At 43.1% G+C, this 13169-nt stretch overlaps 1 protein-coding gene across 6 annotated transcripts in view; it reads left to right on the plus strand.

The window, feature by feature from the left end:
- The window catches only part of LOC131878014 (uncharacterized), a 68878-nt gene that overhangs the window by 23198 nt on the left and 32511 nt on the right, over positions 1-13169 (plus strand). For all 6 annotated transcript variants that reach the window (XR_009372940.1, XR_009372939.1, XM_059223894.1 and 3 more), the window contains exons 4-7: positions 6681-6783; positions 8084-8376; positions 10188-10501; positions 10999-11120. Coding sequence is in view for 4 of the 6 variants with exons in the window: in XM_059223894.1 (XP_059079877.1) it covers positions 6681-6783; positions 8084-8376; positions 10188-10501; positions 10999-11120 (832 nt within the window). In the remaining 2 variants the exon portion in view is untranslated. The remainder of the gene's footprint in view (positions 1-6680; positions 6784-8083; positions 8377-10187; positions 10502-10998; positions 11121-13169) is intronic.

The following is a 13169-nucleotide window of genomic DNA, read 5'->3' on the forward strand; positions in this document are numbered from 1 at the left end:
GCATACTTGCACGAAAGTACGGGTATTTCCTAAACATGTTGGCCTAGTGAAACAATGTGCATTGCTGGATCGTTCTTATGAGAGAATGAGCGCTAGCTTTTGTTGAGATCTGTCTGGAAAATATCGTTAATATTACGCATTGGCTACTGAAGCCAAATGACCTCATTTTCTTCCCTCACTCCAAATGCTCAAGCGCAAGTTAAGTTCTCAACCAAATGAAAGCGTGTTGTTATGAGACTTTGAAACCAATTGCCACCACAAATTGTTCTCATAATTCTTTTGTTCAACCACATTTTTTCGAAGTCTTCTTTTCCTGTTCCGTTGCATTGTCTGCGAGACGGTAATCATTAACCCTTTCACTGCCACTTGCACCTCGTCGAGAAAATCATTGGCTTCTCAAATGGTAGTAAATTGAATGAGATATGGCCGAATTTCCTGTTTATCATCTCGAAACGAAACATGCTCCACTAATGGAGCTATCCTAACGATCAAAGGAATAAAGGGTTGAAATACTCGTAAACACATTTTCATGTCTACCGACTATACATTAGTACGTGATTTAAATTTTTTGGGGGTTATATTCAAACGCGATTATGCTTTGGTAGACCTTGAGTAATCTGGATGAGAAAACTAGTGTATTTAGCCTTTTTTGCTTTTCATTATACTTGAACTATCTCACACATCGAGGAATGCGTAGAGTGATGGAAGACCGCCTTGAATAGGGAAAAAGCTTAAAATGTTTGCTTTGTATCTAAGATCCGGGGCAAAAACCTCCAAACTCCTACCCTCATCATCATTACGATCATTTCTTGGCAAAGCTCCTCCTTTCTGGACACCGCCTGGAACTCCTGATATCAGTCACTTTTTTCTTTTCTTTGACACACACAAACTACGCAGGTCGAGATCAATCGAGGTGAGATCGCTACCTTTTTTAAAACTGGCCACAATCAAAGAATTCAAAGTGATTCTAAAAAAAGCTCCAAAGTAAGACTGCACCCAAAAACCATCGATCTCACTTAAATTAGAACACTCTGCTGCTCAAGAACCATATTGGACCATAGGGAACCGCCCAGAGTTTCAATGTTTTCATTCACAAAACGTAAGGGATGAGCTCCTCAATTTTCAAATCCGTTGGTCACGACGTGTGGGTGTGTCGCAAATTCGCGAGCATATTTAAACATTATCTACAACTCCTCGGTAAAACATCATCAATCATTTAAATATGTCACCTTGATCTACGTACAGCAGTATTAGTCACACGATCAATGCTTATGTTTGTGGCCAACTCGAGCTAATGATTCAATGAGCCAACCGGACCGCCATAACAATGTTGCCAAGGTTAATGTCAACCAACAGACCTCCTTGAACAATACTCCTCCTAACTCTGTATGCACTAATTGGCCACCCATGACCAGTCTTGAGGAGCCTCTTACAAAGTACAAAATGGTTTAGGCTTAAGTGCTTAATCTTTGTCTGGTAATGCTATTAGAACTTAGAACAGGTGAAATGTTCAAACCGAAGCTGCTGGTTTGCCTTTGTCTTTTTAGAAGGGCCAGAAGTTGGAGTAACAGGGGTACCGAAAAACACAACCCATGGAGCTCAAGCGAATGTTAATAATTTATGAGCATGGCTCGGCCATCTGGGGTCTATGTAAGTGTTGGGGTGAGAAAGGTACGAGAAGCTGAGGAAGCATTACATTGAAATATTGAGAGATGAAACAGGGGAAAACCACTTATGAATTCATTTGATCAATTGAAAAAAGGCTTGAAAAAGGGATGAGACATTCGGACAACTCACGATGCCTTTCGCAAGGAGCATCGTGACTATCATTAGAGGGCTTCAGATATGGCAGTGTTTCTAGTTCTGTCCAGAGGGAAGACCGCAGCTCCCTCATACCGGCTGACTTTATTAGCACGGCGAATTTGACAATAGGATTGGTGGTTAGCCATGCATTTGTTATGCCTTCGACTCGCCCAAATGACATAAGGTAGTTTATGGTGAAATTATGATTAGATCGAGTCGGTCTCAAACATTTATCTTCATTAGACAAGAGACCATTCCTGTGCTGTGCGAAGAGATAGATGCAACGCTTGTCCCAGAGCCATGGAAGACTCAAGACTCAAATGAAGAGATAGCTTGTCTTTATTGAGATAAGTACCCTGGTCACTTTGTCCCGGTTGAGATGAACTAGTCAAACAAAACCTTAGGAAGTTTATCTCGAAAACTTATCAAAGCCATGACCGATGAGCCACAGACGTATAAAGAGAGATGAAGCATGTATGTAGTACGTAAGAGCGCCATACAAATCAGAGGGCACAATCAACGAATGCGTGGCTCTGAATCACAACTAATGAAGGGGCTTCAAGTACACACCCATTTTGGCCTCTTCTCATACAAGGATCGATCGCATACGTCTTACTCGTCGTAGAATTTGTGCAAGGTGCCCGAAAAGCGAAGAAATTGGGGTTCTCAGCTCGACTAAGTTTCAGCTTCAGGATAAAGTTTCATTTTGGGCATTGTAGTCGCTTGAGAGACAAGGGACTGCATTGCGACCCGAAACTTATATCAGTGACTTCAAACCGGGGAGAACGGTGTTACTTTCTTCACTTTAAGAGTTGACTGATAATTCACTTTTCTGCAATGCGGACCGCCATCCTATGCTTACAATACACTATAAATGGAAAAAGTCCCATAATGGCCAACCCAACAACAATCATCTCGGTCGGCTTAGCTACTCGAAGATATTTGAGGCCACTTTTTGGTCTGCGAAGGCCACCCAGAGAATGAAGTCATAGATTTGGGGACGAGGAAATTCGCCCCCTGGTTCTATTATTGGCATATTTATTATTGGCCCTCAACCAGAGCAGAGTGACCTGAAAGAGGACCTATCGGCTAGTCATGGCTGGAGGCAACCAATGCCGGTTCGACCCTAGTCATAACTCATCCAGTTTCCATTTTTCATACCTATTCCAGGGGACAGGAAATGTGAACGCTGGAAAGATTACTCCCAATAACTTTTGCCTCCAAAAGGCTTGCGAGGTGTAAATTTTATTGCTTACTTTGCATACATGCCATGATAGCAACTACCTAACGTCATCGTGTACAGTGATGGTTTAATTAGAAATTAGCAATTTGAAAGTGTTTTCTAAAGGGCCCTCTGGTATGTTGGTCGTCAATCCTGTCGCCTTTTAGGGTTATGGAAGAGCAGGCCTGAATTTGAATGGTAACCCACGGAGCAGCCCAAAAGTTCATCTTCGCCATAAAACAGCATGGAATCCTTTCAATTGTATCATCAACTAAGCTGCTGATTGAAAAGGTGGTATTACAATCAAGGAGAAACTGGCCAGGCTGAGCTTCTTGGCTTGCTTGTCCATGAAAACACTCGACATTCACCGACTAAAGCACGTAACATATGAGCATTATTCAAGGGCGACAATTATTGCGCCACATAAAAAGGCATGGAAGACACAAATGAGTGAGTGCCCTCTTCCGATATTGGGTTGTCAACTAAGCTTTGTATCGATTTGGTTGCGAGAGAATGTATTGATAGCATTGCTGCAAATTCATGCCAAGTTTGAACGCACTTCTTCGAGATACCTGAAATGGTAAAAATGTATCTTGATGGGATCTCGCTCCACGGAAGGTAATGTCACCGAATGGCAGGCTCTGACTCAGACGAAAGTATTGACTAACTCCATCCATTGTGACTGCTCTGCCATTGTTTATCGGATTCCGTTTATCGATTTACCCTTTGGTTTGGGTGCACCATGTTCTCTTCTGATCATGAATGACGCTCTAGAGGCCTCGAATCGTCATCATCTATCACATGGCTTGGCCCACAGTGTGAGCTCTCACGACTTCCAGCTCTTAGCCTGGTGATGGCGAATAGAAGCTGTGAGAATGATTTAAATATCCCGCCAAAAGAGGAAGTGCAGAAAAGGGAACATCGCTCAGGGACGCCAGAATATTAGTCATTTGAGGCCATAGCCACCATAACGCCAAAATGGGAGAGAACCATTCAATTTGAAGTCCCGAGTCAATTCAATATTGAGACATTAGAGTCCAGGGGATCCACTTCATGGGAGTTTTGGATTGAAACCCCTGCTCCTTAAATATTCTATCATGGTTGTGCGAGCATCCCTGCAGGTCTTTGCAATTCAGAGCCAAACTGTGAGAAATTTGTCACATGTCAAAATTGAAATGAGTTCTTCAGGACCGAGGCGAAGGGGGTCCCCCAAAGACAGGACGGAAGGCCTCTAGAATATCAATGAAAGTGCTAAGGAGGAAATCTGCACGGATCAGGAGGCCCTGTTAGAAGGGATGAGGATTGAATCAAAAGGTTCGCAGCAATTCAGCGTGCTCAGTTATCGGCTCGATTCGGTATTGAAAATTAATGCATTGCCCTCACGTGAGCGGGCTCAGGGCTTGGTTTGCACACAGATACGTACTACGACAACAAGAAACCAAGTACCGAGTTGGGAACGGTGGATTTTGATTAATGTACCAGCATGAATTTCAATTAAGAACTCGCCCATGAAAGTGCCAACAGGTTGAAATCAGATGCAGATCTTGGCGGCATCGAGCGCAATATTTTTGGGACCACGAAATCTGCTGGTGAAGTGGGCACTCCACGCAGTTTGCACTCGCTGAACTGGAGTAACTATCGTCGTCGTGCGGGTAGTCGGTCGTGGGCCGTGGAATAAATGGAATATGCCAATATCAAAATCTATTGCTGAAAGGGTTCAGACATTGACTTATGACCAAGGATCTTACAATATGTATGCCTGTCCTAGTATGTTGCATGCAGATCAAACTCTGCAGGTTTAATGAACTAGCTCAAGAGCTCAAGGTGATACGAGTCAAGGTTCTTCCTTCCCAAAAACCAAACGAGATCTGTCAATTCAGAATTTGACGACTCGAAAAGCAAAAGTTAGATCTCCTTTGTCTCTATCTCTCGAATATTGACAAAGTGAAAGATCTCGCATTTCATGAAAGCATTTCATAGATTTGGAGTCGAGCACGACCAAAACTGCTCTTGATTCCAAATCTAATTGGCTACTTGACTAATGCTCTCTTGTTTGACCAGCTGACGGAATGGTTGCTAAATTGAAGCAAAAACACTTGTTCAATGAGGACCATGCGCTCTTTGATCAAGAACCTCCGCTGCTTTACGACTTCATTCCTTGCTTCTTTCATTCATTCCTTCATTCTTTGGATGGAGAGTGTTTTAGTAGACGCTTAGGTATCGATCCATTAGGCCTGCTTGAGAAACTCTGTTTCGTTTGGTAGGCAATATTATTGGTAAATTGATTTGGAAACCATCTTGACGCTTACGCTCACAGTTGAGGTCCCTTCCAAGCAACAAAGCCCAAATTGGGTGGGATTCTAAGTATTATATGGCCATGCCGTTAAAGCTACTGCCACTAGTTCAATGGACGGGTTTTCCTACTTCAAATTAGCCACTCAACGTACATCGACAGATGACGGACGAGTTTTGGTTTGGGTGACATTGATTTTAGTGCTTCATACTTTGATCATGCCAACTCAAAATCACATTTGTCCAACAAAGAATGAAGCTTATTTTCAGAATCGCGATCAACCCGTAATGGACTCTAACAACTGGAGCCATCAAACTTGTTTTTTTAGGACACTCGAATTCTCTTCTCCAGATTCCAGTCGTTTTCGGGATAGGCTCAAATTTATTAATGACTTTGACAGTGACAGAAATCCCATCTCCACTTCATCCAATACCCTTCGGCATTCATTTCAGGGTTCGATTCAGAGTTGCTCGACAAACCAATCGAAATTAAGGGAAAGAGAGAAAAGTGGGCTGGAGTTTTATAGTCGTACAAGCAAACCAATGCAGACATTCCTATGCCGTTTGCTCTTGCTGTTGTTCTTGTTCTTGATCGCGAAGGGACTTTATCTCTTTCTTCACAGAGATGTGAGGGGAATGCATGTTGGATGGCAGTAAAGGCCCAGCCAGATATGGGCGGACTCGAGTGGTGGCCATTGTTTCCAATCAAGCGGCATGTTTTGCTTCCATTATGTCGGGATTGGTCTTCTTGACCTAATGGCAAAGTCAATTGAAGCCAATTGCTTTGCCCATGCGATTCCGAGATTCAATAGGCGTGAGATCAATCTTGACGCTCGATGATGGCTTTGGTGTGCTCATGATATGCATTGCATGGGATGGGTCCGGAGTCTCCACGGACTACTTGGCAGTGGGATCTCGTTTTGATATCATTAGCTGTTTGAGGTAGAAAGATTGATCAAGCCCCAACCAGAGTCGGAGTCGTCCCAAGATAAAAATGGAAATCCAAGCCAGTTTGTTGCACCACTAGCAATTCAACCGGAGGGCAAATTACAATGTAAACGACAATAATTTATCCACTAATGATAATGTGCAGCGCAGAATCGTATCTGGAAAATTAGCACGAACTTTTTTCCCTCCCTCTTTTCACTTGCTACTCCTATCAAATCGACCCAAGGCAAAAGCGAAAAACTGGGGCCTCATTTCCTGTCGTCTCATGTAAATGCTACGAAATGTCATAAATAGTGCCGAGAAACTTTGTTAAGCCGGCTCCTGTCTGGCTGGTTTTTTCCTCATCGTGAGTGAGTGAGTGAGTGGTATTTGATGTGTTTGCATTACTAATTCGCTTTCTCCCTCGTACTTTCAGGTTCTCAGACGAAGCAGAGTGTGCTCTTGGAATCTCGAGCAGAGTCTTGTGGGAAAATTGAGTCCAACCATCCCAATGCAGCTTCCTGTATTAATTCCTCAAGGTGAGTGGCTCATCATTATCGAGCAAGCTGAGCAAGCTGAGCAAGCTGAGGGTGGGTCGGAGTTCTGGTTTTCTGGCTAATGAGCCCGCCATGGGTTTTCCGTGCTTTACCTTGGAGGAAAATCTTACAAAATTGAGAGGAGGAGAAATAATCAACCCACGTTGAGATGAGATGGCAGAACACATCGAGTCCCCATCAAAGTGACCAGACTCTGTTCGCACAAAGGACTTTGCAAGGACGAAACGCTATCGTCATTTTCCTCATGAGTATTAATAATTGGTCTTGAACTCGTTCCTACCATATGCCACCGGAAGGTATACTGCAATTGCAATGGGAATAAAAAGATGTAACTAAATCATGAGATGAATAGTAGTTGTACTGTCCACTTACGGCATGATGATTTTCCGAAAATGGCCTTTTCATCCTCGAGATCGATTTTAAACGCTCAATTACTCACTTTAATGTGGGAAGGCTGAGATAGATGCAAGTCGGGTTTGGCTTGCTCCTCTTTGAAGCTTCTTCTACAGTACCCTCGCTTACTCTTACTATACCGGGTAGACCATTACGCATGTGTTTAGTTCAAATGAAATATTGCCTTTTGATGACAAGACAGAAATGTACACCGTGGAAAATTCGTCACGTGATGAATTCCTCTCACATTTGGGTCCGTTCAAATTTTCCGGATAAAGCGTTGCTGCCCGAGCAACGTCTTTCTCCGAAAGAGGATCTTGGGGATATGCCAAAAAGTCATTGGAGATTTTCTGCTCTCTAAGCGGTTTCGTCGGCTCTTTGACTTGCCCAGTTGCTGAGCAATCCTCGAGGTCTTGTCAGATGTGCACATCCCGGTAACTGAGTACCCAATAGAAATCACTTCCTGTCCATGTCGAATCTCAATTGTTCAAAAGGAGAATAGCCACTCCCGAAGACGTGTGCTACTTGCATCTCTTGGGTGGCCATTATAGGCCAATCGCACGTGTCTTCAATGCCACAATCGAAGGCGAATTTCTAATATTTAAAATTTTGAAGAAAAAAAAATTAAGAGAAATGGATTATGACTGAAGCACGATGAAGAGGGCAAAATTTGTGACGGAGCTGAAATTCAGCGAGTAGCATTAACTATTGATAAGCTCCAAAGGAAGTGAGTCGGCTTTTCAAATGGGCTAATGTTCTGTCTACTTGTCAGCCTGAATCAAACCATGAATGGATGGTTTCTTACTCTAGCAATGTGAAGTATGATTTAACAAAAACCAAACAAATACTCATTGGAGTGAAATTTACCTTTGGTTCGTTTCTCTTTCAGGACCCAGCCAAACAACAAAGATATCCAAGATGAATCCAAGCTTGTATCCTTGTCTGATTTAAGGAGTAGTAGCTCAGCTGGAACCGCAAGAACCACTGCAACCATTGGGAGTCAACCACTTGCCAATCCGACCATCAATTCATCAAAGGCCAATCTCACCAAGGACCAAGAGCGACCACTACCTGTGCACATCCTCAAACAAACCATAAAAGCACAAGTCAATCAAAGTGAAGCCATAAATCAGACTCGACCTAGTCCCGGAATCAAGAACAATAGAAGTAGCCAATCTTTCGGTAAGAATCTTCCTTGATGGTCCAATTATCCATGAGATCAGTCGCACTTTCTGTTTGATTATATGACCGCTATGAATCCACTGTCGGGGAAAAAGATCCAAATCCACTCGTTGCAAGGTTCCGTGATCTCGACCTGAATTTTACGGGTCATGAGTGAAAAATAGAAATGCCTTTTAAAACGAGATATATTGTCTGCGTCTTGAGCAATTGAGAACCCGAAATTAGACCTCTTCCAGGGGTACAAAAAAGCATTACCCTGCACAATAACTTTTAAGGCATTTTTTGCCTCATAAAACTTGAGGTAAGCAATGGTGCCTAAGAAGTTTACCACCTCTGTGCCATTTGGCAATGAACAGGGTGCCAAAGGGTTTTACGACACTCTTTAAATGCCTCGTCCTCCGTTATAGAATACCAAACCGAAGAATCCGATAGCGGCTTGATGCAGCATTTTTTCCAGCTCCAATTGGCCCGTGTAGATTATTCGTGCGTCCTCTCGTTTCTCAAACGTGTTTTGCGCAAATTCAAAATTTGCCTGGCCAAAGTTTTTTTCGCAATTAAGCTCTACCATAAGATTTGCCTGATCATGATTAGAAGGAAAACTCTGAGATGCAGTCCATAAAAGGTCATGTACAAATACGTCTCCTGGATGACATCGGATCTGAGGCGCAAAAGTTAATGATTCGCCGAGGGTGACCATGACGATTGAGGGTGACTCGCTTTCAATTTACCGGTAAGAGAGCATTCCAACCCCGAGTCCACCCTGTACTTGATATCATGTCATGATTCACCATTACTCAAGCATCACTTGGCCGTCCTTGATCAAAATCGGGCGGCGTTAAACAGTCTGCCGAACTTGATCGTTAGGAAAGTGGCGAGGCTTTTGTTCAACGAGATGCATGATAAGTTGATAACTTGACAAGTTAAGCGAAACACATTCCGCCATTAGCTTCACCTCCATCCACCGTGGTTTTTTTTTCTCGAGCCAAATTGGAATTGAGAAACGCGTCGAGAATATTATAAGGAACCGACGGAGGTGAAGAAGCCAGATCTACTCAAGTTTGCTTGAATGTCAGAACTTTTTCTGCCGAATAATAAGCGAACGAACTTTGAAGCAGTCATGTCGACGATCTCATTATGTTTTCATGCATCTGCTTTGCACGACTGTGGAAAGCGACCAAAAAATGCGTCAAGTGACATAAATGCAATTCTAACAAGACAGTTACTGGTGTTACTGGCCAAGAATGATTCAGTTGATGAGTGGTAACTCGGTAAGAAAATCAGCGGGCTTATCGCAATGACAAAATGAGTCATAATGGAGATTGACGCTTTTGGCATATCTTCAAGTCGTCGGGCTGGTTTTTATCCTTTAACGGTTGCATGCGTCGATATGTCTTTAAGAACTTGCCACTGTTTCACAGTTTTCACCCCGGCCTACATTTGGGTGTCCATCAATATTACAGAAGTAACAACAACGCCTTATTATCCGGCTATTCGTTTTGATCTCATGATGGATTGACGACAGCAAACCACTTTTTGCTCATTTCCATTTCTAGACTAGCACAGACAGAGCAGCAGTCCAATCCATGACGCGAACAAATACCACAACTAGAAAAGGAATTCCAATCAATAAAAGAGCGTTTCAGAACTTGAAATGAATCATGATTCCAGAGCTAACAGAACCGTGTTCTTTATCACTCTACCAAGCCTTTTATCAATAATCCCTTTTCAAGTGCTGGAGGCTCTGGTCCGTTGGAGGACCCGTTCAATTGACATGACTCGATTTGACAAGTCTATGATTGCTCTCATTGCAGTTGGGCCGGAAAAGTCCGATCCAAATGGGCTTGACAAGTCGCTCAAGTTGAAAACTTCACCAATTTTGGAGACGAACTTGGATGAAGACAACGTGAACGTTGGCCTGGCACAAAGGGTTCCAGCACCAGTGGGATCCACAAACTCTCCTCCATTGTTGACCTCCTCGGCCAAACTTGGCCCAAATGACGACTTGATTGTGTCCCCAAGTGAATCCCAAGTCTCCACGAGCTCCTCATTGGGACCATTGGCCAGGAACGACAGCTTCACCAGAGCCATTGAGGAAGGAACCGCCAAGGAACCACCAAAAACGACGGTAATCTCTTTGGGCTCGATTGGCCTCGATCTGTTTGCATTTGACCAAGTCTACAATCTATCACGGTGTACTGTTCTGTTGTTGCAATCAAAAGCCAAGGCGCTGAAACCTGATACGTCCATCCAATAAAGTGAGATTAGCACTTGTTTCGAAGCTTTTGCCACAGCGTATTTAGTCTGTGATTGCACTGTGGTGGGACACGACTACGTACATGTGACATACGGTTATCCACCAATGACACACTCGTAAACTTAACAGTTATGGACCGAAGTCCCCCTTAGGGCTTCCTTGATTAGAGGTGGAGAAAATTAATCCGTTCCATTCAATCAATGCCCCCAGTAATGGACTCGTGAAGGTGAATGAAGACGAGACCTAGTACGGAAATTACGCCTACCCATCTTCTCCTAGTGCACACGTTGCTTCATCAATCAGAAGCTTCGTCACTACTCAAATTGAACGCTGACAATGAGGTGATTACAGTATTTCTTTAATTTTAGAACCCAACAAGCCCTGTGGGCTCAGGTGGATCGAGTGAGGGATCTTTGGAGTTGGACTCCGACTCTACAGCGAGTTGGTTCGAGGCCGGTCATATTGATTCCTTGGATTTGGACGAGTTCAGGTAAGACGAGAAAACCATCGCTCGCTCGGCTTTGCTTCAGCAAATCATTTTTGACGTCGGGAACTTCCATCTTAATTAGACACACACTCTTTTCCACGCATGCAAACGATGACAATCGCGTGGAAAGGTGGTTTTCCCCCCTTTCTCGCTAACACGCTTTACGGTGAACGAGAATGATTCCAATAAAGATGGCAGCTAAAAAAGGATATCCATGGCGGGGTAGATAATTGGTTTCAGCGCTATCCCGCAAGAGAACTAATCTGTGGATGCTAAAAATAGACACTCACGCATATGATGAGGTTTGATAATAATATGTACCCCACTATCCCCGATGAAGCTGGCTGGTTGGCTTACGATCGCCATCGGAACTCGGGAGTTCCATTCATTTCCTTCTCTCACTTCTCGACTCTCAAGGCAAATGTTTAGACGTTTCGTTGACAGCTGACTGCCGAACAGCCATCAATTAGGCATTGTTACAAGGCCGGTTAATTGATAAATCATGACGTCCTACCCATCTCCAGCGATCTTGTTGAGGGAGAGGTGAGGAAATTGAGGAATGGCGATGATGGGAAGGAATACTCGCATGTTGGCTCGTCTGGTTTTTGTTGGATCTCTGAATAATGACTCTTCCCTATTCGTGTAAGACATCTTCAATTTGTCCATTGAACGCACCTCTCTCTCGACGGGGCCAAGGAGTCCACCGACCGACAAGAATGCAGAAAAAAACGTGAGAGCGAGGTGTGAAACCGAGGAATGAAGATATATTTTCACTTCCCCCACTTGGAGCGTGTCGAGGATCGAGAAGAAGAAAATCGGCGATTTTGGAAGTTGTAGATTGGCTAGATGGATGCATAGATGGATGGATGAGCGGACAGATAATTTGCCCTTGGCCTCTTGGCAAAGATTTTTTTCACGGTGAATTTTTTGTCCTCGGTGAATTCAAGCTTCCTAAGGAATAAAAATTTCAAGATAAGACCCCAAGATGACCCAGGAAAAAAAGAGAGACAAACATTTCTCGACAACTCCCTTCGGGCAATGCGTCTTAATCTTGGAAGACTCACAATGCACGTTTCCAGAATAGAATGCCTTGGGTTGGCTCACGTCTTTCACAATTTTTTTCGAGCTTCATTCCCAACGATTCAAGATCTATATTCGTTAGGAAGGGAGAAGTGGGAGGTCCTTTTGAATCCCATAGCTACGTACGTACATCATCGAACAATTATTCTAATGATGATGAATAGTAATGCCACTTTGCAGCGAGAACTATAAATGCATCCAAATAATGGTTGTAACAGCTCGCTTTGTCTTTGCCATTTGATCAGACGCATTTTTTCATTAGTTAACCTATCAACTAATGACATTAATGTGCATAGTACTGTAAAAGTTAAACTTTTCTCTCTGTTTTCAATTGGACGGGAAGTGTCATTACTCATTAGCTTTAGTTCTCGTGGAACCGCTTGGTCCAATGAATTGAGAACATTGGCAGGATTCTGTTAAAGTGATCAATCATTTGGATATTTGGACTAACAACCTTAAGGTTAGGACTAATTGGTCCTTTCTCCAATTCAGCCTTGGTTCTTTAGGCGGTCTTGAATAAAGACCCGGGCTTGAGTTCTTAGGAAGGTACAAGGAATTGAGAAAGGTTCACGGACTTTCTTCTAAGTTTTAAGGTAATCAAATAAACCCAGAGTGAGCCGTTTCCAAGGTGTCATGTATTGTTCAATCCACGGAGATTAATCGTAGAGATCGGAGCACAGTTTTTTTAGAGCAAAGTAGTGAATCTTCGATCTATAGCAAAAAATCTCATTTCTTAGTATACATACGTAGAACAATCTGTTCTGGATGTAAGATTCCCTCCTTTGCTTTAAAAATGGGTTCAGGAAAGTTCTTGGCTGATGAATCAGGTTGATTTATTGCTACATGAAATTGAGCTCCTCGGTTTGAGAAGCTTGTAAATAATAAATATCTGAGTGACTCACTCACAGTCTGAGCTCTCAGATCTAAATCCATTTAGATTTTGCCAATTGATTGATAGACCGTAAGGATTAA

The sequence above is a fragment of the Tigriopus californicus genome, chromosome 3 (assembly GCF_007210705.1).
Source record: "Tigriopus californicus strain San Diego chromosome 3, Tcal_SD_v2.1, whole genome shotgun sequence".
NCBI lineage: Eukaryota > Metazoa > Arthropoda > Copepoda > Harpacticoida > Harpacticidae > Tigriopus > Tigriopus californicus.